The sequence below is a fragment of the Diadema antillarum genome, unplaced genomic scaffold (assembly GCF_040938485.1).
Source record: "Diadema antillarum isolate AM-2024a unplaced genomic scaffold, OU_Dant_1.0 seq00001745_RagTag, whole genome shotgun sequence".
Taxonomy (NCBI): domain Eukaryota; kingdom Metazoa; phylum Echinodermata; class Echinoidea; order Diadematoida; family Diadematidae; genus Diadema; species Diadema antillarum.
The window spans coordinates 115149-142641 of NW_027272428.1; the positions used below are offsets into that span (position 1 = coordinate 115149).

The 27493-nt window shown below is 38.8% G+C and overlaps 1 protein-coding gene across 1 annotated transcript; it reads right to left on the reverse strand.

The window, feature by feature from the left end:
* Positions 1-136: 136 nt before the first annotated feature.
* Positions 137-25574, reverse strand: LOC139711991 (A disintegrin and metalloproteinase with thrombospondin motifs 6-like). Its single transcript, XM_071623835.1, has 22 exons — positions 25523-25574; positions 22670-22818; positions 22182-22245; positions 21218-21363; positions 20434-20517; positions 18782-18906; positions 18031-18192; positions 16713-16847; positions 15216-15366; positions 10276-10380; positions 9674-9825; positions 9189-9252; positions 8258-8369; positions 7578-7729; positions 6386-6506; positions 5321-5398; positions 4275-4429; positions 3666-3804; positions 2997-3129; positions 2404-2591; positions 907-1103; positions 137-310 (listed from the first exon to the last, which is right to left on the reverse strand). Exons 1-22 carry the CDS (start codon positions 25572-25574, stop codon positions 137-139), a joined length of 2838 nt encoding a protein of 945 aa, XP_071479936.1.
* Between the last annotated feature and the right edge of the window lie 1919 nt (positions 25575-27493).

Below are 27493 nucleotides of genomic sequence, written 5' to 3' on the forward strand. Positions count from 1 at the left end.
ACCAACCAGCCTACCAAAGAAAAGACGTCTACATTTATGTGTAAGGCTCCAACATTTATAATCCTTTGAGTGCCGAATGACACAAAAGACCCCATAGCATTGTACACAATGTCCAAAGTAGCTGGTACAGAATGGGTTAAGGATCCAGTTCGTCAAATGTCACGAGGAAGCCAGTCCGCTGAATGAGATGATCGCTCTGGAGCCGGACCAGTGCCGTGTCTGATTCTACCACTACGGAGAAGGGCGTGTCTCTTCGCCCGCACAGCCTTGTAACTTGGGACATCGCTCCGCTATCTTTGGATCCCAACACCTATATGCATGACAAGACGGAATTTGATATCCTGTCAATAAGCCTCCGTAGAGGATTTCATTTTGTTCATATATAAGCACATACACACTCAGACATAAACATAATACAACTACATGTACATACATATCACACACACACAAACATACACACACACACACACACACACACACACACACACACTCACACACAGGCCTATGTAGTTGTCTGTGCAAACATGAAATATCAAAGAAATCATCAGAATTGCAGTATAGTTGTGGCGTCGCCGTCTTCTATTTCTTCATTTATTGTTTTTGACAATAGAACTGGGAATAAAATGAAAACGAAGAACATTTCGACGGACACTTGTTTCCGAATGTATTGAAACAGTCAGTTGGAAAGGCCAAATTTGTAAATCATTCGCACTTCAAAATTCCCGTCAAAATTTATTCATAACCGTTACGAATCAGATTCCCCATTCATCTAGACAGTAAACGACACCGGAAAAGACGTTTTATTTCAAGAGTGCTATATAGAAGTTAAGGGGAAAACGCACGAAGTGTTAAATATAACTTGTCTTCCCACATACGATGTTGATTTAGCAGCGACCCACGTCTCACCTCGACAAAGTCAAAGACACATTTCCCGTGGGCGGGGGACGAGCCTTCGAGGTCAAAGGTCATGAAGGTAAGCTTGATCCAATAACCGTGATTGACGCTGATTGTCCAGCCGCAATCGATGTTGGGCGGGTAGGCGCCGGGGTGATTCGGCGAGGAGAAGTGTCCCGTCGAGGCAGATATTGTCAGGTTGCACGTCGCTGGAGAAGATGACGAATGTTTTCAAGAAGATGCATTTAGATGACAAAGTATAAAGTTGTGAGTCGAGAGAAAATTAGGTATAGGCCTACTGAATGTATATAGGTCAATATGAAAGTTCTCACTGCAAAACGAGCTAACTTTTTGCCTATCATGTTGAGATATTTGCGATTAAAGCTACTAAAATATGACGATGATATTGATAAGAAAATATATGGATATTTCGAATCGCAACTTCGACAATAATCCTGTTATGCGGCAAGTGAGGTGTCACTTGAAATGTTTTATTATTTTGCTCTATCTGATGATGGAATTACTTTAAGGTTTAGGAAATGCCGCTTGGCCTATTTTGAGATCACTCTCTTCATTTATAGGCCTAAAATGTGTGTGTTTGCTGGAAAAAGTTTTAAACAATAAATGTCATGCTCCTGGAGGCAGATTATGAGGTGAAACGAAGGAAGATTGCACACGACTGTTTCGTCATTCAATGTAGGATGTAGGATTGCATTGACCGTTTTGGACGAACTCTCTTAGAACCACGATTTTTGTCAAAATGTCCATGCTATTGTTATATTAACAAGGTGTTAATAGAGTACCGATCAGTGATGATGTCACAATCTTTTGATATAGCTCGAGTTGGAACCAGGTGCGAGCATAGTTAACAGTATAGTGTTCATATTTCGCGTCAGGCGAGGTTGGTACGAACCAGTTTCCATGGCGATGAATGGCTATGTCATCAAACATTGGTACTCTATAGTATGTACAGAGCTAACGCGTAAATATTACAACTGAGAACTGTTCTACAAGCTCGAATGAATGATAAACGGCCGAATGATCACCAAGAATGTTCTTTTTTTCATGACAAGATCAAAAGATGGTTAATGATTATGATCACTTGTCGCAATTATGATGAAGCAAACACTGAAATATGACACGAGACTATCATTTTATTACACGTAAGAGGCATTAAAGAAAGCAATGAAATGCGGCCGTAGACAGATTTGTAACAGACCAAGTGGAAAGCAAGTAACCATCCTGGTATCTGAACTACAGCAAGACAGCGAAGAAGATAATCCATTATTGTATATAATATTCTTTTCCGCAAATTATAGTTCATCGCTTTTCTTGTCAAATCCTCGCGAGATTAAGGGTTCAGGCTTATTTACATCGAGAGTATAGGATGTTTGATCCCTGAGGATCTGAAAAGGGCTATTCAAACAAGCATTACATTATACATACACCGGTGTATACATCGTTCTGTTTAGATACATGAAACAGGGGATCATTTACATAGATGCTCACCATCATCTGTACAAGGTGGGAGATGACACTGTTCCTGATGTACAGGCTTCGAGTCTGCACCGTCGCACATCTCCTCCGAGCCAACTTCCGCTACACCCTCCCCGTTGCTCCTGGCGCAGAATACCTTGCGCCACCGTACGCCCCTGCCGCATGCCACGTTGCAGTCTTCCCAATCACCGACCTCCCACCTGTGACGCGAAGGAGCAACGGCAGTTACGACTTGTAATCTTCAAAAGGTCAAGGACCATTTTAATGAATTTCATGAAAATCTATAATTAACCATGACAACCTCAACAAAAATATATCAAAATTCTCTCCAATGAAACAGAACACACTTCTGCAACACATGACATTATTACAACGCAATACTGTGCGACTCCAACTAATTGATATTCATATCAAGCAAAACCTACAAATCATTTAATTCTCTGTACTCCATCTGATTAATGAATGTAAAAAAACAACAAAAACAAAACAATATCAAACGCAAAATTGCCTGAGGAGTAAACAAAATCGTAGAATCCTCGTACCGGACTAGCCCCCAATACAGCGAGTTTATAAAACAAATACGACGCGCATGCATGCTTCGTTACCTGAATGGACAGTTGAACGTGTTGCACGTCTCTTCCTTGACCGGTGGTCTTTGAAGGTGTTGACAGTTAAAATCCCCGACAATATGTGCGTCATTCCCTACCTCCCTGCAGGTAACCTCCGATCTTAGGATCCCTACATGTTAAGAATACATTATGTTGCTAGAAATAGACAATATTTCCGATATAAGATTATATTATAAGGTGTTTATTCCTCAAGATAGACAATAATGAATACTTAAAGTCTTAACAATATCACTGGAACAACAGCGCATCTATAAAACTGAACAGAGTTTCGAAACGCCACAAAACTATAATGCAACCAATAACCATAAAGTTTCATCCCCTCGCAAGTCACTTCACTGACAGTCATGTTGCAAAATTTGGTTAACACTGATATGTAAAGCACCTAAAGTGATAACAACGTGGATACTTGTCTTAACGTATTTTAAACAGACTGATTTTCATCCCAGAAATCAATTCACGCCAAAATGTTTGGACACAAGCCCTATTCTAAGTCATCTTATAATCATTGTAATTCATAGGGCCGCACCTTGCCCAACAACCGACATCCTGATAATATTCCGCGGTATTGATGGCTTTGGAAGGACGTGGAGTAATTGATTTAAATATAAAAAAGTTTCTTGTCCGATTCTTTGTTACTCTACTCACCAAATCCACAGGTTTTGCTGCAGTCAGATTTCTCCACAGCCCACTCGTATGTCTGTCGCGGCTCTTGATTCGGTTTGTAGAGCGACCACTGAATAGCGCACTCTACGGCCGAGGCTGACGACGTATTTGTTTTATAAATCTGCAATGAATGATAATAGTAATTAAAAAAGAAGGTTTTATCGGAATTTGTCTCACAAGATTTAACAACAGTAGTGTCATGGCAACAACAGCAGTAGAGTAAGACTAGTGTTAAGAGCACAGTGGATTTATTTTGAAAACTGCCTGTACAATTTCTGCACATTAGAATAATCTATCTCTGCGACGAAGAAAACAAGAAACAGACAAGAATATCATTTGTCTGTGGCTTTTTACGATGGATTACCTGGTTTTCAATAAACTTCTATATCATATGATTATGATATACTCGGTAAATTTCCTACGACACTGAAAATTCATGGAAACTGCGATACTAATCATTTTGGATATACAAAAGTATCATTTTCTTATTAAAGAGAAAATTTCCACAGGAATACATTTCAATTGACAGCGGGTAAAATTCGCTTTTCACAAATTCCTTCAATAATTTTGAGAGTCGGTGGCTGAGGTCACCTGTATTGTCAAGTTGGTTGTTGTAGGCCCTCTAATATGTATGTTCTCATGGTCACCGGTGATATACGAGATCACGTCAGTACCCGTCGTGTAAGCCTTGGATCGGACTTCTTGGCCGCTGTCGCCGAAGACGAGTTGTTCGCCAGCGATCACCGCTAGGGGCGCAACGATAAAATCTCAACCGTCAGGATGAACGTGAAGCTAGCTGGGTTACACATACTATATAATTATAGTACACACTTCACTGAATCCATCGTAATTTAAGAAATACCTAAGAACGAGCAACAGCTTTTGTTATCACACGCGTCTCTCTCGAGGAAGTTGTCAAGATATGTGAGGTCGAAATCAGGTCACCTTGCACATTGTACCGCTTATAGGCCTGAGGGGTTTGTCCATCACAGATATAAAATATACTATAGAACGTTGGTGAATTAACTCATCTGGTCGTGGCATCTCAAAGTCAATGGTGCATCAATGAAGTTCGTTACCTACATACGCTCGCCATGGTAGTGTATACGATTTTGTTGAAATAATCAATTTCGTGAGAAGATACGTTCAGGTCTACAATCGACGCTTAAAATGCCAAGGTATATGGCCAAAATAACTGACATGTGTTAATTTCTCTCATACTTTTCAATGCCAGGATGCATAGTAGGCCTACCAAAATGAACTTGATCACTGAATGGCCTTAACATACAAGCTCAAGAACTGCGATTAAGACATATTGCTGACTGTCGAATGAGGTGACAGTGTGGTTAAAAATGATAAGCAAAACTACACAATAAATACTTGTTTTAAAAGACGCAAAAATGTATTAAAATTACGACAACATATGACACTGTGTATAGATTTTTGAAAATCTCTCCATCCCCCTCTCCTTTCTTCGTCTTCTTCGTCGTCGTCTTCTTCTTCTTCTTCTACTTCCTCTTCTTCCGGGTTTGGGTAATAGGCTCTAGGTTCGGATTGGGAATTGATAGGAAAGGGTTGAATGGGACGTGCAGGGGTCTCCGAAAAAAGAAAAAGAAAAAAAATGTAACACTGCTTACCGAGGTGGCAGTCATTGTTGAAGTTGGTTACATTTACAAACGTTGATCCGTTAGGAATTTCTAAAACGGGCTCGAACCCTGCAGTCAGAGAAGAAAACAATGTAGACGATGGTAAATTTAAAAATAAGAATAAAACTAAAAGGAATACTGTACATGTTCTTTTTCAAGTATCGTGCGCGTAAACGCTCCTATCGCAAGAAAGCACGCCTTGATTTCAGCAATTATACAAACCTATCTTTGCACAGATATATCAGATTTTGAATGCTGACATTGTGTGATGTTATAGATATGGCTACTGGAGAATTTACAATTCCAAGAAGAGAAAGAACATAAAACAGAAGGGAGGAGAACTAGAATTACAACGTGTTGAACGAGAGCAGATCGTTAGCAACGTTTTGTATGTTTGTCTTTCATTAAACAGGATTTTAACATCTGTCTTCCAGAAGATTAACAATCGCATTGATTAATGTGATGAAGAAATATATTGTGCGTAGGCCTTTTCAACAAGAGAAAATCAAAACATCCACTTGCAAACTTTTCATGTTCATCAAGTCTGTTATTTAGCATTCTACTCTCTCATGTCTGTGTCTAGATCGAAGAGATGGGTCTGGATGTACATCTGTAATATTTTGTACTTAAAAAGTTTTTCAGATCCATTTCAAGAACTTAAAACACTGAATATTCTGATATTATTTTGTCAACAAATACTTGCCTCAAACTTCTAAGCAACCAAGTCATAATTCGAGCTGACAATCAATGAAAGATATTACATTGAATGGATGAATCACATAAAAACTACAACACCGGTGTTGCTCAAAAAAGGCGCAACGTGACGATGTGATTGTTTATATCAGACTTTTTGTCAAAACTATTGAAATGTATAAAACTGTATCAATATGTATAAAACTGTATCAAAATGTATATGTAAGTCCATTGAAGGCCATTAGCCCTCTGTGCATGACACAAATTTGATCGTTCACAGCGGTTACCGTAAAACACTATTAAGGACAAACAATTTTCACAAAAATAACAACAACTCGAAAATGACAGCAGGTGGATTCTCACCGTTCCCGATGTTAATTCTGTTCAAGTCACTGTCGAGGTCGCAAGTTGTCTGGTTACCACCGCACACGCCACAGGCGTCGTAGACACGGCTCGAATTAGAGTCGAAATCGCACGCGAAGTTCTACTGAAGTAAATCAATGACAAGGATACCAGAGGCAGAAAGAGAGAGAGAGAGAGAGAGAGAGAGAGAGAGAGAGAGAGAGTTAGTTATATATACAACAATGAACAGTGAATAATGATTATTAAAACTGCCATCGACATCGAGCGCCAGCTTATATAGGGACAAGACGAATATAGGATTCAAGAGAGCGCTGGTGCATGGACCCACGCTTACGGCTTACGCAGATTGCCATGTTCCGAACGTCCGAGTGATTTGCCGAGTGAAATCGATTCCTAATGTGAATGTGTCGAAAATGGCCGAAATAACGTCAATCTCAGTTCGTCCATAGCTAACTATAGTCACAGAATTAAATAACGCCCTCGTGAATTCCTTGTCTGTGCTCCTTTAACCCACTCTGGCAAAACCCAAAGACACTGTATGACAGTGTATAGGTCCCTATTAACACGCTGCCATGGTAATAACAGAGTAAGATACTTATGACGTCAGACATTTTGAAGTCCACTGAAAATGATATTAATAACATATTGATTGGATAATATAAAGACACTGGCAGTGTATATTAACACGTTGCCATGGTAATAACAGTGTAAGATACATATGAAATCAGATATTTTGACTAAATAAGTCCACTAAAAATGATATCAATACCATGCAGCTTCACAAGTTGAGAAACAGGAACTATTAGTGCCGCTTTTCTCTATGTGCTCAATAAAGCTTTTACTTTGGAGCCACCAAGTGGAGATGCAATTAAGGCATCATAATGTTGATGACTTGAGGTCACTATATTCAAAGGTGCCCGTCATAATCATTAAATTTTCAATGTTTTCGTATATTTTAAATTGTTAGCAATCTTATTCAGCATGTTGTGTCAAGAAATCACTACTGTCATAACTGTTATCATAAACATCGACGTCACACAATCCGAATATATCATCATTTTATCCACATCGTCATCAATATCGTTTGTTTGTTGTTGGTGTTTGTATCTTTGGCAATAGTATCAAGGAGCAGGCTGAAGCTCCTTGGTTGTAGCAAGAAACCGAGCAAAATGGGGATCGAGCAATCACTGACCCGGCACTTCTCGGCTACGCACATGGCGACTCCTCGATTGAACACGTCCACCACATCGCATCTCGTACCATCGACAAAAGCGCCAAACTTGACGACGATTCCCCGCGAATACGACACGCAGCTCTGCTGGCAGAATTCGTCTGCAGAGATGACTAAACCACAGTTACATGAGAACGTGGAAAAGGGAATATGTAATTCGCTGATACTCATTTCCCTTGAACCAACCCTGAAATACATTCTTTTCAAGTTCATGATTATGAATGTCACCAAATACGTGAATAAGATTCTTTTAGTGGCAGGCGTTGATGAGAGCCTGAACCATGTGATTGTATGAAAATGAGACGCATGATAGCAGATATCTACACATCTTTCTGTTTATTGATCTATCCAGCTATCCATTCTTGCACATTACACAAACATTTATGCCTACCATCTGCCTACAGGGAAAGAGGAACAGAAAAAGAGACTAGCAACAGATTTTCATTGTAGGAGATTAACATACATTATACATTATGTACCACCGTTTCAATACTAAATTTCATACAAAGACTAAAAGTGCGCCAAAACAAGGCATAAATGTCGGATTGTTGATGCTATCCCACAACCAATCAAATAATCATTCCGATAGCACTACCATCACAAACCCCTGCTACGGCGGGGGTTGGACACGATATGCTCACGTTTCCTATCGGTGTACGGTTCCCATGGCAACAGTTCTTCCTTGTATGGTAGGGCATCCCTCGTCGCGCATTGCTCCTGGGCGTACCCGAGTTGGTTTCCGTCTTCACAGTCCTAATGAGGAAATTAGGCTAAGAGGTCAATTGATTTCTTCTGAGAAGTTTTCTACCCCCCCCTTTTTTTTTCTCAAACCAGAGACTTACCAAAAAAAGAACTTGCACAAGAGGAGAAACAATAATGAACATAGATACGATTATGTTGGTAAGTATTCACAAGTTGGAGAAAATAATCGTTCATTAGCTATCAGTCTGTTTCGAACTTCTGCCTCTATTTGTGATTCCATCTAACTTCCAACATACTTTAAATATCTATAGACCTATTCTCATTATAACTAAGAAATTCTGCCTCAATGATTTTTGTGACTGCTACAAGGAAGCTTTCATTCTCTGTGTTAAAGCTATGGGTAATTTCTATAAATGTAAAGGCGATTCGACATGGTGATGACGATGATGATGAAGATGATGTGATGATGATATTGGTGATGGTGATGATGATGATGATGATGTCGATGATGACGATGATGATGATGAAGATAATGTGATGATGATATTGATGATGATGATGATGATACTTAATGTTGTAATTGTGAACAGTCATGACAGTGGTATGTGTGCTGGCGTGAGAATGGTGAGGAGAGAGAGAGAGAGAGAGAGAGAGAGAGAGAGGGAGAGAGAGAGAGAGAGAGGGGGGGGGGGGGGACCGGACATACGTGAAGTGATTATGATAGAATCATAACATTTTGTGGTTAGTGGATGTAGTAATGATGATAATTACTATGACTGTTGTTATGATTATCGTTACTGTCATAATGATGTCAAGGTCATGATTATCATCATGCATACAAGCAATGTGGTCTCGTGTCCCTATACTCACGAATATGTTACACGCTTCAATGATTGTATCCAGACCGATGCAGTTGGCTCCCCCAAAGGAAGGCCTCCATGTAGGAACAGAGATAGTATAGGAGAGGGAGACGTACATGGAAGTGTTATAGGCCTACAAGTAATGAAGTGTGATGGGCAGTGCACACATCCTCGTTGATAATGTGTCAACAGCGCCACCTTGTGGTGCAATCCATGTGATCAGCAGTGAAGTAAAAAAAATCACACACAATACTATTCTCTCGCAAATCTCCTCTTCTAACTTGTGTGAAGTGTCTAAGCTTTATATAGTTCTAAGATAGAAATAGAAACAGCAAACCCAGTCCACACCAGTCCTTCAAAGACATAGAACAATGTCAATCTATTCACATAATTACCTCTTGATAATTTGACGAAATTGGCCGGAAACCTGTTGCCATTACGGTGTTCATCATTAATATCGATATCATTGTCATGCGTTTCGAGTTTTTTAACTACCTGGGACTATTGCAGTGTCTATATTTCTTCCGGATTCCTCCGCCGCATGTTCGCGAGCACTCGGAGAAGTTCGGTTCCCATTCGGACCAGCCGCCGTGAATCGGATCGGGCCCACGCTCTCCGTAATCCACACATTCTCCACCTATACACCACTGAATCAAAATAAAACCGGAGGGGGTGATTCAACGAGGAGCTATGGCTAGTTCCCCCCCCCCCTCCCCTACACCATTGGGAGAAATTTTCGAGAAGAGAACGTCATGGTGATCGCAGCTACAAGCCATGGTTTGTAAATTTAACGAAATGAGGATAATGAAAAACACTATAGTCAATCATTATCAAAATGGTCATGTAAGATTGTTTCCTCAGTTTCCTTGTTGAATGGGGGGGGGGGGGAGGGGGCTTTGTAGATAGTTTGAAAAAGAATTCTCAATTTACCCTTGCCATGTGGATTGGCAAGGTGATATTTCCTTTCTTACATTGATCCTAATTTGTTTTGTTAATTTATCTATCAAGGTCCCCTTAAACATGTGAGTAGAATTGGCTTTGAGTAAACACACTCCTATCCCTCACAACCATGGTAACACTTCATTGTTGGAACGTACCTTACCCTCACCACATTCAGTGCCGTCTGCAGGTGGGTACTTATTGGTGCTGCATACTAGGACGCCCTCATTCGTTCGCCCGCACCACAATTTCTCACAGTCATCCTGCGAGAAAGAAAATAGATGTGGACACAGGTATGTTTATTCATATGCCGTAATCCAAACGGAAAGTATTAACATGACTGTAACTTCGCTCCTGATGGGCATTTTACGGCTTTCACCTCTGAAGAGTGACAAAAATTGGTCTATTTTCTGTCTATACAGCAACTACTTATTTCACCGTTGATGTGTATGTGACAAATGAACGCTCAGTAGCCCTGAGTTTAAGAGTAGATTACAATTCATTAAAACGATTAAGAACTAGATAATATAAAATGGTAAGGGGCTAAACAAGCGAAAACAAGGAGACACAACACACTTATGCAAGTGATTTGTCATTTCATTTAAAACTCTTCCACAAAATCGGCACCTGATTGCAAAACTGCAATCTGACCTGAACAACCAGGAGCAGTACTCCCGCAGAAACTGTCTGCGCATTTTTGGTGTCCCGGAAGCTGACAAGGAAAATACAGATGACGTTGTCTGTCGGATCGCCAACCAGAATCTCGGAGTGGAGCTACGACGAGACGACATTGATCGCAGTCACCGCGTTCAACGACGATCTCCACCACCAGTCGGATCATCCAAGCCGAGAGCGATAATTGTGAAGATGACATCATACCGACTTCGCCAACGCCTGCTCACGAACAGAAAGAAACTCAAAGGCACCGGCCTGAGCATCTGTGAAGACTTGACCGACCCCAATCGATCTCTCCTCCATGATGCCTTTCTTGCCAGTAGAACACAGAACAGCAAAGTTGTCTCCGCTTGGTCACAAGATGGTAGAATCATCGTCGCAGTGAGGACATCAGACGGAAAGACAATGCGGAGACAAATTCACAGCAAAGCCGATCTGACCAGGTTGTAGTACGTGCAATGTTGATCCTCATAAACATGGCATCTTCATTTTAACTTTGGTTTTGTGCAATTAGAATAATGACATTAGTTCTCATCCTAACTTTTAACTAATCGTTTCTGAAAAATGACAACCCTCCAAGCATCATTTTATCTCCAATTGGTATATTACTTCTTTTCTTGTGTGTTCCAGTTTGATATATTCACTGTATATGTTTGTATATTTGTATTTTGTGTGCAATAGTGTGTAATGTCATGTAAGCGTAGATTTCTAGGATGTCTCGATGATGTAGACTTTGATACTCTTAATGAATATTTATCACCACCTGAATCTGAAGTAAATAATGAGTCATTTCAAACAAATTGTACACCTGAGGAGTTTAATGATTTTATAGAAAATAAATATTCTAATGATGATTTGAGTAAATATTTGTCTTGTATTCATATTAATGTGAGAAGCTTGTGTCATAATTTTGATGATTTATCACTTTTTTTATCTTCTTTGTCCATGCAAACTAAAATTGTTGGTATCAGTGAGACATGGATAAATGATAATTCCCCTTTATCATTGTGCAATATGAATGGTTATGAGTTTATTGGTAACAGCCGCAAAACAAAACGCGGAGGAGGTGTTGGATTATATGTACACAAAGACATATCTTTTAATCGCCGTTGTGACCTTGATACCAATTCTGATTTTTTAGAAAGTATTTTATATAGAAATAACAAATTGCAATTCCTCTATTCTAATTTGTGTTGTATATAGACCACCCAATAAGTCAGTTAAAGAATTTTGTGAGTCTTTGAATGATATTTTAGATATTGTAAAGAAAGGAAAGAAATTTTTTTTTATTTGATGGGAGATTTTAATATTGATTTGCTTAAAGTAGGGCATGTGCAATATGTAAATGAATTTGTGGAATTGTTGTTACTGAATTCTATGCTACCTTTGATTCTTCATCCTACACGTGTATCTGACTCTTCCGCTTCATTACTTGACAATATTTTCACCAATGATTCTTGCCAAATCCAGTCCGGAGTTATTCTTACTGATATATCAGATCATTTTCCTGTTTATTGCATTTGTAAAAGTGTCATTTCATTGGTAAAAAGAGACCAAAGACAAGTAAAGAGGGATTTAAATGAAAATAATATTATACATTTTTTACGGTCATTGGAATCCATGTCATGGGTATGTGATAGAAATGATGGTAATATTAGCTTTGATAACTTTTTTGGTTCAGTCACTGACAAATATAATAAATCATTTCCATTAATTTCAACTTGTAAACACAGGAAAAATGATAATGTATGGTGTACAAAAGATATTCGTAGATTGATAAGGAAGAAATGCAAAATGTATAAATTGTATAAGAAGAATCCGACTGATTATCGTAAAGCTCTTTATAAGAAATATCGAAATAAAGTTACTAATATGGTGAAATTAGCTAAAAAGAAATATTATGAGAAAAAGCTAGCTGACAGTAGTGGCAATAGTAAAAAGACATGGGATGTGAGAAACACTGCCTTGGGGAAAAAGTGTAATTCGAAAACAATCATTAAATCTATTAAGTGTAATAGTGAAACAGTAGTAAATAGCAAAGAGATTTGTAATTTGTTGAATACATTTTTTGTCAATATTGGTAATGATATTAACTCTTCTTTTGATGATTCATATGAGTATGATTATCTCCAATATGTTAAAAAGGTTGAGTCAACCGCATTTTTTAAACCAATTACTTGTAAAGAAATAATTGATATTGTAAACAATTTTAAGAAAGATGTAAGTGCTGGATATGACAATATTGATGTTCGAATTGTTAAAAGAGCTATTCATTTGTTATGTAAACCCCTATGTGCAATATTTAATAAGTGTATGGAATCTGGTATTTTTCCAGATAAATTGAAGATAGCCAGAGTTGTACCAATCCTAAAGAGTGGTTCCTCTGATGTAATGACAAACTATCGACCAATATCAGCGTTATCTGTTTTTTCCAAGGTTTTTGAAAAATGTATTTCCAATAGGCTTATTGAATTTCTTACGAAGTGCAATATCATTAAGAAAAATCAGTATGGATTTAGACCGGGGCACTCCACATCTTCTGCTTTGATTGATTTTATTCATAAGGTGATCTGTGCAATAGATAGGGGAAAATTTTACTTGGCTTATTTTTAGACCTCAGCAAAGCATTTGACACACTTGATCATAATATTCTTTTAGCTAAATTAAGTGCGTATGGATTTCGTGGAGTCACTTTAAAACTTTTGAAAAGTTATTTGAGCAATCGTAAACAGTTTGTGTCCATTGATAATAATATATCAGACTACAAAAACATAAGATGTGGAATGCCCCAGGGATCGATCCTCGGGCCTATTTTATTTCTTTTGTATATAAATGATTTACCCAATGTTTCTAATATTCTACAATATATTTTATTTGCAGACGATACAAGTATATTTCTGTCTCATGATAATATTGATTCTCTGCAAGAGGTTTTTAATAAGGAATTGCAATATGTTACAAATTGGCTGCGAGTGAACAAATTATTAATCAATATATCAAAAACTAATATTATGATATTTACAAAGAAAAAAATTAACACTGACAATGTATTTATTAACATGTGTGGTTGTCAAATTATGCAGACGTCTTCAGTGAAATTCCTTGGAGTTCATGTGGATAATAAATTGAATTGGTCGAATCATATTAATTTTGTTTGTAATAAATTATCAAAAAATATTGGTGCAATGTATAGACTTGGTTTTCTCCCAAAGTCTGTTTTAAAGTCAATCTATAATGCTATAATTTTACCTCATTTGTATTATGGAATAACTGTTTGGGGCAATGCTCACGAATGTTACATTCAAAGACTTTTAGTGCTTCAAAAACGTGCAATACGAATCATTTCCCATGCCACTTTTCTTGCCCATACCCAGCCACTTTTTTTTATCCCTGAAGATATTGCAGTTGAATGATATGTACAAATATCAAGCTGGCATTTTTATGTATTTGTGTAAAAATCGTTTATTACCAAAGACTCTCTTAGATTTGTTCACTTTTAATAATCAAATTCATAATTATAGCACGCGATCCGCGAATGATTTTCACCTACCTCTATCCCGTACTTCTTTTTATCAACGATCTATCATTTACTTGTTTACATTGGTCCTACCCTGTGGAATTCTTTCCCCTGTGCAATTCGTAATGCTATCTCTTTGAATACATTTAAATCTGGTTACAAAAAAAACTCTCTTTTATAATTATAGCCAAACTCATTGAGGTCAAGAGTATAATCGTTTATTCTTTATGATTCCAGACATCCCGTATTTTGTTGTCATTGTGCGTTTTGTTTTGTCTTGTCTTGTCTTGTCCTGTTCCTGCACTTTACTTCAATTGAACACACTATAGATACATGTAATTGAAATTGAATGAATGATTTTAGGTCAGCTAAAAATAAGGGACATTTCATTTCTGGCTGCTACCTTCCATAGCATATCTGTTAAACCTATTCATGTATTTGTTATTGTCAATCTATTTCTGCTGTATTTTTTTTTCCTTTTCACTGTATTATTGATATGTTTGTAATCGTATCCGAATATTGATGTATGTATTGTTTTTTAATATGTTCCATGCTTTGGTGAAATAAAGAAACTTGAAACTTGAAAAATATTATTTTCACAGTGTTATATATACACAAATAGAGCCTTCATACGGGATTCCCCACAATATTAGAATTATTGGTCATAGGGAAAAAAGAAAGAAAGAAAGAAGAAAATAGAAAAGATAACTGCAGTACAAAAGGACTTACCAGTCTTTGTGAGAATTGAGGACAATCTCGTTCAAGGACTTGAAGACACTGGGCAGGATTCAAAAGCAGGACCTCAACTTGAAAGTCAAAAGCCTTATCCTTTTTACCCCAACTGTTAAAACAATTGGGTAATTCTTTATGACCTATACCCAAACAAGATTGCTGATAGTTCCCTACCATTTTCTGACTACAGGCCCCCGTGCTGTCCGCGTAAAGGAATTTACACTGCTCGTCTCGATGGAATATCTGGCCAGGGCGCCACCCACGGTAGAGCGTCAAGTTTTTGGTCATGCTCGGTCGGTTGTTAAGGCAATGAGATATTGGTGAACTGAAACAAAATGTGTTTATGATTTCACCTCTTAATGGAAAAAAAAAACATTTGCAGGGTGAGATATGTAAGGCCTACCTTATTATACAACGGGGAAAAATATTTTTCCTCTTAAAGCGGAAATCCGGTCCAAATATAAGATAGTCTGATAAGAAAGAGTGAAATATTACGAGTTCAATGGTATAATTTCAATCGAAATCAATTTAAAAAAAGGAAAATATGATATTTTGAAGTTTCGCCAGTTTCTTGGAAACAGTTCTTGAACGGTATGCGAATGGCAAAGTGAGCATGTCATCCCCTCACAACTTACCATAAAGTTTGTACATAAATTTTTGAAATTTCTAGTTTTTTCATTCAAACGCAAATATGCCCGAGGCTCAAATCCTCGTATATCTAACTAATCACTATTCTGAAGTTATTCAACCAGGAATAACATCATGTTTCAGACTTCAATGACAGAAACATTGAATTTTCGTTATTTTTTGTTGTTGTAAACGACCAATGGAAAACTGTGAGGGCATGATAATAAAAATGGTTAGCTCACTCATTGCATATTAATATCCACTGCACAAGAACTGTTTTGAAGAAATTAGCCAAATTTCAAAATGTCATAACTTCCTTATCTTTCATCCGATTTCAGTATTTTTTTTTTTACAGTTGAACTCGTAAGATTTTGCTTTTTTTTATCAGACTAACTTATGAAATTTAGACTGGATTCCCCTTTAAGTCAGGTTATTGAGGTAATCTACCATTCTTCCATTGATTGTTAATAGTTTTCAGAGCACCAATATTTATATAATAACGAATGTTTCCCCCTTTGTAATAAGTTAAAGACACCATTTTTGAAAAGAATTGTATTGTAGCCTTATTCGCTAATCCAAATGCGCAATATCAAACAGTTACAGAACTTTCCTCGTTGAAACTGGGGTAAGGATACATGCGTAGATGATAGTCCTCGTGTATCCACACGCCTCTATTTTTTCACTGGAAATAAAAATTATGAATGACAGAATACTGATTATCTTTCTGCTCAGCTTTCGAGCCGACGCGCGTTAAAAAGAAACGGCTGGCGAATAAACGACTATCAGATGAGGTTTAGTAGTAATTGCGCACTGTAACCATGGTGACAGTATATCATGCATGCCGTTCTGAAAATACGTTGGATTAAAAAAGTGTGACAGAATGGACTTTTATTCTGAAGCAATATAGTTCGGCGAAGCAAAACATAGATGAATAACGCTCGTGAGTTTATGAAGTAAATTAGGTAACAAAGTTAATACTGGCTAACAGAAGCTTTCTTACGACATCGTTGATTGTTCTTATAATCTCGATATTCAATACCATACCGCAAGAACGTGTGCAAATACTCCACGCTACAGGATGACCACGTGTAGGCACCCGGGCCCGACGGGGCGAGTGAAGCCATGACGTGTCCAGAGGTGGGGCAAGGGTTCCTTGCTCCGTCATGCTCCATACCAAGGCTGAGGAGGAGGGGGAGGAGGAGGGGGAGGAGGAGGAAGAAGAGGAGGAGAAGGAGGAGAAGGAGGAGAAGGAGGAGGTGGAAGAGTTGGAGGTAGAGGAAGAGGAGGAGGAGGAGGAGAAGGTGGAGGAGGTGGAGGTGGAGGAAGAGGAAGGGGAGGAAGAAGAGGAGGATGAGGAGGAGGTGGAGGAGGAGGAGATGGTGGAGGAGGAGGAGGAGGAGGAGGAAGAAGAGGAGGAGAAGGAGGAGAAGGAGGAGAAGGAGGAGGTGGAAGAGTTGGAGGTAGAGGAAGAGGAGGAGGAGGAGGAGAAGGTGGAGGAGGTGGAGGTGGAGGAAGAGGAAGGGGAGGAAGAAGAGGAGGATGAGGAGGAGGTGGAGGAGGAGGAGATGGTGGAGGAGGAGGAGGAGGAGGAGGAAGAGGAGGAAGAAGAGAAGGAGGAAGAGGAGGGGTAGAGGAGGAGAAAGAGGAAGGACGGGAGAGTGATGACCACGTCAGTTAACCCTTTGTGTGCTGTGATTGCAGATTTGTGACCCAGCTGCGTTGTATATAACACTGTCTATAGGCTAGTCCTTGGCAGAGAAAGTGTTAAACGCTCTGGAGCTCGGTGGGAACTGAGATAACTACATAATGATCCAAGATTAGGCGTTACTCTCTCTGGCACGCTCTTCAGACAGTTGATCTACCCTTTCCACTTTTCTTTTTCCAAATTATAACTGCTTTCATTGATAAGTTCGGACGGAATCCCCATCCCAAAACAATTTCGACTAATTAAGAACAAGCACCTCGTCACTTTGTGAATGGTTATGCTTATCATCGTAAATATTCAATTCAGTCCCATTATCCTACATTGAGATACAGTGTATTTCAAAAATGGAACAGAACAATGACTTTGTCCAAACTTCAAGGTAAAACAAACAGTGTCTTAATGGCGTCAGTTGATGTCTTAGCTTATAGGTCAAAACAATTGCCACATTACCGCAAATTTGCACTGTCATGCAAACAAACAAACAAACAAACAAACAAACAAACAAACAAACAAACTACAACAATAACAAAAAGCGCCTTATTTCTTATATTATGTCTTGTACGTCTAAACCCATTTTCTTTTGTACCCCAGATTTATATGGTTTGGTTATTGTAGCTTGGATACAGTATGTAATAATTATGTCCGAACGGTTCTTACGTGTGTCCAATCTCGTGGGCGAGTGTGAGCCCAGTAGCCAAGCCGCTGTCTTCTACGATGAGGCACCGACGGGACGCGACGCACGCGGACGACATGTGCGCAAGACCTAGCACGCCTTTCACCGTGTTCCCTGCTATGACGTCATTTCTTGTCAGGTCGTGCCTGAATCGTGTACAGTAATAGAAAAAGCTTTAAAACGATGTAGCCCCCTCTGCTTTTAGCTTTCAATCAGTTTACCCAAGTTCTATACAAAGGTGAGCTTTGTTTGTTCTACGAAACGATATTCGACATTATGAGGAACTATCCGTGGTTTTTCGTGATTTTAAAGCACGATGCTTTTGAATTTTTATTTTCTAAACCATAAGCAGTCTTCCTGTTGAGGAAAGAAGAAAGACACATACATTTGATAAATTTCCAGTCATTGTCTAACTTTGTTTAATGCCCGGTGATCTGTGTAAATGAAAAGAAAATGGTGTTGTGGTGATTTGCAAACCCTTTTTTGATGTTTATAAAATACCTGCAGCTTATGGCATTATGAAGTGAGTGATAACAATCACGTAGGCACTTGCACCTCGAGAAAAACAGCACTGAGAAGTAGCAACATTCCGATCAAAATGTGTCGCTAAATATAATAAATAGTAGTGTTTTGAAATTTTGATGTTGTTATCAGTGGAAGAATAATGACGGGGTGATATTGTGCACGAAGCGTCCCTACGACCATTCTTTGCAAACGACACTCAAACTGTCAAACCTTGTAATCAGAGCGGCCACGTCAAAGTGTCCGGACTCGCCGACGCCCTCCGGGTACACGCCCCTTTGCCACTTGCAGAAGTTCCGCAGTGAGGTGCGCGCATCTGGTTCTATGACTGGATCCATCTGTAGGTGGTAGATTTTTTTTTCGACGGCAGTTGCACAGGAAAATACTGAATGAGTGACATATCGCAAGCAATAACCGATAGTGTTATTTTATTTCCTCAATGATCAGGCAACTTCGTTGATTATCGCTGTTACTATCGACAGCAGCAGCAGCCCTAAATCTTTCCAGCCAACCAAACAACGAAGGTGGACAAGACTGATGAACATGATGGCATAAAAGGACATTTTAAAAAAGGAAGGCTTGGAATATCAATAGTTTACAGTCGTATAATGTACCTCCAGTCTGACCCACGAACCTCATATACATGCTAATATCACTATACTAACAGGTACCGCTATTATCATTACCTTAGCGTGGTCAGGTGCTATTTTTGACATCTTCTTCCTGAGGACATTGAGGATAGAGCATTTTGGTTCCTGGATGTTCAAACAGGGGAGGATTCGAACCCGCGCACTCTAGTTTAAGCGTCCAGAACCTTACCCGCTACGTCGTCATGCTTCCAAAACAGAAGTTGTCTTACGCTTAACACATACTTCCTCCACTAGACAGCCGCTGAGACTGTACACTCGAACAGGACATCTCTTTTGGACTTCGGGGATAGACTCAAGATTGATTATGTAGTTGCGTGTATTTTGAGTGTCAATTATACAGTGGCGGATCCAGAGGGGGGGGGGGGGCGCAACCGGCGCACGCCCCCCTCCTTTATTTTTCGTTAACAAAAGAAATAAAAAGAAAAAAATGAAATGAAACCCGGAGGTGGCACCAGAAATATTACTCACGCCCCCCCCCCCCTTTACAGAATTCCTGGATCCGCCCCTGTTATAGGTATACAGAAAAGCCATAGCATTGTGCACACTATCCAAAGTCCCTTACAGCACGGAAGGGGTGAAGTGTTACGTCATGATCTCCCTCTAGATATCACTTCTTCCTTATCTTTATTCACCTTCAAACGCAAATTAAAACAGTTATTACTTTATAGTGGATACACACTACCAAGCCTTTAGCAACCTTTTTACGCTCCCAGTCTTTTGTCCTTGTCCGCAGCACCAAGTTACTTAAGTTATTTCATGGTACCGATACATCTTTTAATAATACAGCATTTTTGTTATTCAAACACTGCGAGATTTGCATGCAGTCTGGTTTGTGCGATATCTATGTGGTTCATTAGTTTATTACTCATCTATTTTTTTGTACTGGTGTAATTTTTGTTGGTCAAGACAAACATATCCGTTCTCCGTGTAAAATTATATGCCTATGAACTCGGGAACCTACAGTTTTACAAGCTTTAAAGCTTTTATGTAGGCCCCATCATATTTCTTATACTTACTAGTGACATTTTCATACGATGTGACCATGTACATTTGTGTCAAGTATATTTTCTTTTTCTTTTTCTTCTACAATCAAAAGACATGATTGTATATATTTTGTACTCTTGTTTTGTTGTCAGTAATTTTGTAATGTCATCATTGAGAAAATGGAAATATGAAATAAATTTGAACTGAATTTGAATATTATTAAAAACTTACTTGATCCGTCTCCAACACCACACATCGCACCACGTGTAGCGAGATACTCGCGGAGATAGACGCACTGCGGAACGCACCTGCCGCCTGTATAATAACAATTATTATTGAGCAAACATACGGGCTTTATATGACGTCACACTTTCCGCTCATCGACAATAAGTACCAAGGTATACAGCCTGTCTTTTCATCTCTCGCGTACATGATACTTCTTATCTACTGTAGATATTAACACATCAGCCAGAACTTTTAACATCAGTATGCAATGTATCTGCTCATTTCAGAAAACTTTTTTTCACTCTTGGATATCAGGGACGTTTGGCCTCAGAATTAAGTAACAAACTACAACGTGATCGCTAACTCCCTGCCGCGTATCAACTTAACAAACTGACAAATAAAAACACCAAGTATTACCGCTTCGCTCAGAATATACTGAGTCTCCCTTACCCCTCCCCCTCTCTAGCTCTCTCTCTCTAGCTCTCTCCCCCCCCCCCTCTATCTCTTCCTTTACCTAGCGACGGAAAATGATTCGACCGCTGTCAATCATATTTTCCCCTGGGTAAAGGCAAGCATTCAAGAATTGGTATGGGTACATTGCAAATCACAAAAGGCCTAACTTAATAAATTAACTCACAATGGACGTCCTGAAAGAATTATACTTTCACATTCCACAAAACTTACGGACATATTGAATCACTTGGAAGCATGTAAGGAAGTTCAAAGTATATATTTCTGTTTTGCACCGGATTGTCGATGTCACATTCACTCAAAATGATGAGGCACTCACAATGGACATCACCGTCTTGAGATAATTCTCCAGTTCGTTGCCATGGTAACCAACCATTGTTGAGTCGGCGACCACCATCAGCTCAATGTATTTGTGATTCCCGCCAAGTACATCTGGCGCTGAGCGCCTGACTATCTCACTCTTGACTTCGAGAAGATAAAAAAAGGAAACAAAGTTGCGACTAGTGACGTGGATTGACTGAATATACTAGAAGGGAATACAATTTGAAAACTTAGAAAGCATTTTTACTAAGTCTTATTGGCTGCTTAGAGCCACCATAGTGCATATCTAGAGGATGTTTCTGTGCAAAAGTAAAACAACGATGGAAAAGACCTCTTTTTTTTTTGAAAATCGAGTGTTCCTCTCTTCTAATATGGATACTCATTCATGCAATACTTGACAAATCCAAGTTTGATAAGAGATACTAAAAGAAGGAATGAAGTACCAAACGTGATGAAATCTAACAAATTACCAAAATGACCGAAGCAAAAATCGCTTTTGACGATTAATGACGAAAAAAAAAATAATTTAAAGAAGGTGAATTCTCTTCGAAAGTAAACCTCACTTGAAAGTGCTTCCTTATTCCCAGCCCCAAAAGAAGGATGACTCTTGTTTTAAGCCATAGATCAGGTGTACTTAAAGGTAATAACACTGTCCGTCGTGTCTCCAGTTTGGAGTTCAATCAGTGAACCGTTAGGAATGACGTGAAACAAGTCGCTTCACTTAGAAAGATTCATATAATTTTATGTGTTTTCTGTTTATCATTTTGAGCACATGGTTTCATTAAACAGTTTATAAATGTACTGCGCCAGTTCTCACAATAAGAGTATTGGAAATATACATACATACGTACCGCCTACACTTGTTCGCCTTCGCATCCCAACGTAACCATGGCAACTGGTGCGCGGTCGTCTCACGGCAAGATGCGGGTAAATAGGGTAATCACCGCCTCTCGACAGCTCACCTCCGAATCTCTCCGGGACCTCTCTGATGAAGAAATCTGAATCCGTTGTGGAGACCAGCCCGTTCTGTAGTAAATGATAATGGCAGAACGAATTAGATGGACAGCACAGAAGTGAACAGAGAGAAAATATCAAGAATAAAGGGGCTCTATAGGACGCATGCGTATTCATGTAATGCATCATGTAATACATTTATTCCTAATATGCATATTCACCATTCGTCTGACTTCCGATGCGATGGAGTCCAAATCATGACATTACGTTTTACTTTCCTGTCGTAACATCTACTTCCACATCTGGAAAGTCGAACAATTCTGCCAGTGGTGTGAATGTTGACCCAAGGGGAAAAATAGTAATTGGGAAGGTTAGTAGGTTTAGTTGTTGCGCGAAATCAACTAGTATCAGCAGAGCCAGCAGAGTAACCTTATCATAACTGTGGTGAAACTGACAGTGGTAGCAAGAATTATGATTGTAGTGATATCGTCTTTACCAAGTGACCTTTGCACACACTGATCTCGATCGCTGATTGGTTGTCTCCAATGATGTCACCCCGATAGTGGCAATTAGACCGTTGAGCACGAAGTGACGAGCGCCCTCTAGTGTGCTGGTGATGAATTAAAAGACTTGGAGAGAAGACATCTGATGGAATATCAAAATAAAGATCAATAATTCATAAGTCTTAATTCTTTGTTTTCAATGTGGGGGTGGGAAATGGGGGCAACGTTTAAATAGTTTTGGTATATTATCATCCTAGATAACCTAATCGAGCTGACAAGTTTGAATGTTAACCAACTTTATGTATGAAATACTTTAACGTAGGGAAATTTTAATTTCTTACTGTAGTATAGGCGAACTCAAAAAGTGCTCAGAATTCAAGTTAAATCGCTTCTGGTTGCCAAGTAAGATGCCGTTCATAACGGTCAATGCATTAAGCGAGAACTTGCATCCAAAATACTTGCTTGTTGCACTTTTTGAAATGTAGTAAATGAAATACATCTGTGATGTTAAGTGATTTCTGAAATAAAACAGAGAGATAACATTTTTTTTTTTTGGCTCGAAAGACCATCGACTAACACAAAGCGTGTAGAATGCAATATTTTTGAGATGACACCCTCAAATTTTATCATCATGAACAATTTTTGTGATTAACATTTTTTTTTTTGTCTCATAACATACCGAAAAGTCTACTGTTATGAGAGGCAAACTGAAGTCCAAAAGATAACGTACAAATTTTTACTTCTTATAGCTTCTTGTCATTACACACATATCACACCGTCATCTTTCTTTAACCGCAGCACGTGTTTTCTCCCAAAAGCAATCAGCTCGTAATAAAGTAGTCCCGACACATCACGGCTTGTTTTCCACTGGTGGAAAGTTCGGCGATGTTCTGTTGGTCTTTGCGTTTCTTTTGTCAGTTGTCTTGGGTACACTATTTCGTATTCTGGAACTTAGGAGAAGAATAAGGAGAATACACATTACATATAACAGAGCTTGCTCATGTTCTTCAAAAACGTGCAATCAGAATTATCGCAAAATCTCAACCCTTAACTCATACACAGCCTATATTTGAAGAAGTTTAGATTATTGTTAATATACTATCTGCATTTTTATGTACTCGTACCTTAATGATATCTTGCCCAAAAATTTCGGCAACTGTTTCACTCTTACTCAGGTTAGAAATACATATAATACTAGGCAATTTCACAATTTGTATATTCCAAATCATAGATAATATAATCAGACGAACAATATATCATGCTGGTTCTTTTTATGGAATGCCTTACCGAATGGCTTTAAGTGTACGAACAGTCTGAATTTATTCAAGAAAAGATATAGAATTATAATACATCTATTAAGTCAATAATTTTTCTGCTTTATATGATTTTTAATTATGTTATTCAATTCAATTCAAAGTTTATTTCATTTTTCGACAAAAAACATATGTTTCACTTCTTTTGATAACAGAGAATTAGGTAAATAGAACATAGTGAAACGAAAAGACTGTACAACAATTGAGGACCTATAGTAATCATATATTGTATATTAAAAAAGAAACAGACAGTTATTATGCATTTGAGGATTAACATATTGTGCTAACTTGCTTTGTTGTCTTGCCTCCTGTCGGTTTTGCACTTTGTAGTGTCTTCTGTTTAAGTTTTTATGTGTGTTTGGTCTTGTCCATATAGTTGAATATATTTCTTGGGGATTGACCTTGAAAGGCTGGTTTAAGCCTATGTTGATTCCTCCACTTCTCTTACAGCCTATAGATATGTTTTAAATGTATTTCATTTGCCTTACGATGTACGCTGTATTGTACAATGTAGCTGTCTTTTTTTATCAGATTTGTAGAAATAAATTGAATTGAATTGAATTGAGTTGATATGAATTGAATGTAATTTCTATTTTCACCATTGGTGTCAAACACTGCGAGTAATGTAATTCGCAGTTGCAAAATCATGATTGCTATCTCAACGTATGTTGTAAATTAATTTCTGCTTGGGTTATCCTCATCAATCTTCTTTGTTTCTTCTTCTTGCGTCTGGGTCAACAGCTCTTCCAAGACACCCACTGCCATTCGCGGCAAAAAATATCTTCTAAGATGAGCGATGGATGGAGAAACAGGACCGGGCGTTCACCCGCTGGCTAAACTACATCTAAACCCCCGGAGGTGGGCACGCCCAAGGACCCCAACAAGTGCAGTGGTGATTGTTTGTACATGATCAAAGGATGTGTATTATTGCTATCTCTCATTAAGACATACATTGTATTGATATGTGTACATACAAAGGGTATCCATTCATAATTTTCCCCCTGGTCTTTGCATTCTACAGGTTAAACTGAACTGCTTCATAAAAACTACCTAAAACGACGTGTTTTTTTTTTTTGGTTCACATTGCGATGCTCGGGTTTTTGCCGTCAGGAAGTTTATAAAGCAAGGACGAGGAAGAAGAGTAAAGAATAAGACAGGCTGAATACTTACAAACATTCCATAATTCCAGGACATTTCAATGTCTGTATAAATAATAGAATACAGTCTTACTCTTGGTTGTTTATACAGAAGCGTTATTAAAGTAATCAAAACCACGATGATAACGGAGAAGTGGTAATTCTATTGAGATACGATAACAGTAGGTAACAATCATGGCGACAATGATGATAATATAACTATAAAATCGCAAAAACAAAATGTCACGATGTGAGGTGGAAAGAATATGAATATTACGGTGACGACACCACTATCTTTATTTAACTTAGACAAATGGAGCGCAATATCTTGTATCTTGTAGCTCCTTTATTAGAAAATAAATATTTAAAAAATCGTAACATACTGGTATTCCCTTACCATCCGAGGGCGCTCTAACCCCAAACCAGTCCACCAGTTCTTCATCCGACATGTAGTGATGAATCTATAAGGGAATGTGTAGATCAATATAGTATCATAACAATTATAATCATAGTGCACACCATAACTATACACACGTTTTACACGTTCCACATATGGAAGTGTTTCCTTACAATGTAATTGTAATGGACATAAAATCATAGATTCATTATTAGTATCCATGGCCTAAACAGACTTCCGGGCAGGCGCGCCGGAAGCAGTTTTGGATTGGGGGGGGGGGGGGGGCAAACATTGGAGGGGGCTCAAGATTAGACCATGCATATGTTACACAATATACACACCCACACACACACACACACACACACACGCACACACATCTATTATATATATATATATATATATATATATATATATATATATATATATATGTAAAGTGGCGTACGGTGGGTCGAAACATGGGGGGAACCATCAAGTAATTTTGACGGTCTGTATGCTTGTGCGTGTGTGCGTGAGCAATAATGGGATTACAATACATTACGGAATGTGATACATTCAACAACGCAGTCATTGAGGAACATTGTAAGTTTTCCTTACATGGATTATAAAATGACGGTGTGAAACGATCGACAAATTATATACTGTCAGCAACATAAGGTGAATGGCATAACAATAAAATGCGAGCGAGCGAAGCGAGCGAGCTTGAAAATTTTGATATTCTACAGTTCCAAAACTGGAGTTTTGTAGCTACATATTTCACTTTGAAATAAATGGGGGCGCATCGGACGCAACTGCTGGCAATTATTGGCAGCAACATTAGGAGAATGGCATAACGATTCAATGCGAGCGAGCGAAGCGAGCAAGCTTGAAAATTTTTACATTCTACAGTCCCAAAACTGGGGTTTGTAGCTTTATCTTTCACTTTGGAAATTAATAGGGCGGCGCATCGGCCGCAGCTGCTGGCAATTACTGGCAGCAACGTTAGGAGAATGGCATAACGATTCAATGCGAGCGAGCAAAGCGAGCGAGCTTGAGAATTTTGACATTTTACAGTCCCAAAACTCCCGTTTGTAGCTATATCTTTCGCTTTGGAAATTACGGGGGGGGGGGGGGGCATCGGACGCAACTGCTGGCAATTACTGGCAGCAACATTAGGAGAGTGGCATAACGATTCAATGCGAGCGAGCTTGAAAATTTTGACATTTTACAGTCCCCAAACTCCCGTTTGTAGCTATATTTATCTTTCGCTTTGGAAATTAAGGGGTGGGGGCACCGGGCGCAACTACTGGCAATTACTGTCAGCAACATTAGGAGAATGGCATAACGATTCAATGCGAGCGAGCAAAGCGAGCGAGCTTGAGAATTTTGACATTTTACAGTCCCAAAACTCCCGTTTGTAGCTATATCTTTCGCTTTGGAAATTAAGGGGGGGGGGGCATCGGACGCAACTGCTGGCAATTACTGGCAGCAACATTAGGAGAGTGGCATAACGATTCAATGCGAGCGAGTGAAGCGAGCGAGCTTGAAAATTTTGACATTTTACAGTCCCCAAACTCCCGTTTGTAGCTATATTTATCTTTCGCTTTGGAAATTAAGGGGTGGGGGCACCGGGCGCAACTACTGGCAATTACTGTCAGCAACATTAGGAGAATGGCATAACGATTCAATGCGAGCGAGCGAAGCGAGCGAGCTTGAAAATTTTGACATTCTAGAGTCCAACAACTGCCGTCGTAGCTATGTTTTTCGCTTTAGAAATTAAGGGGGAGGCGCACCGGGCTCAACTGCTGGATGCGAGCGAGCGAAGCGAGCGAGCTTGAAAATTTTGACATTTTACAGTCCAAAAGCTGCCGTTTGTAGCCATATTTTTTCCCTTTTATTCATATATATACATATTTATTTTATTTGTTTATTCATTTATTTTTATTATAATTATTATTTCTTTTTCTTTTTTTTGTGGGGGGGGGGGGGCTTTTT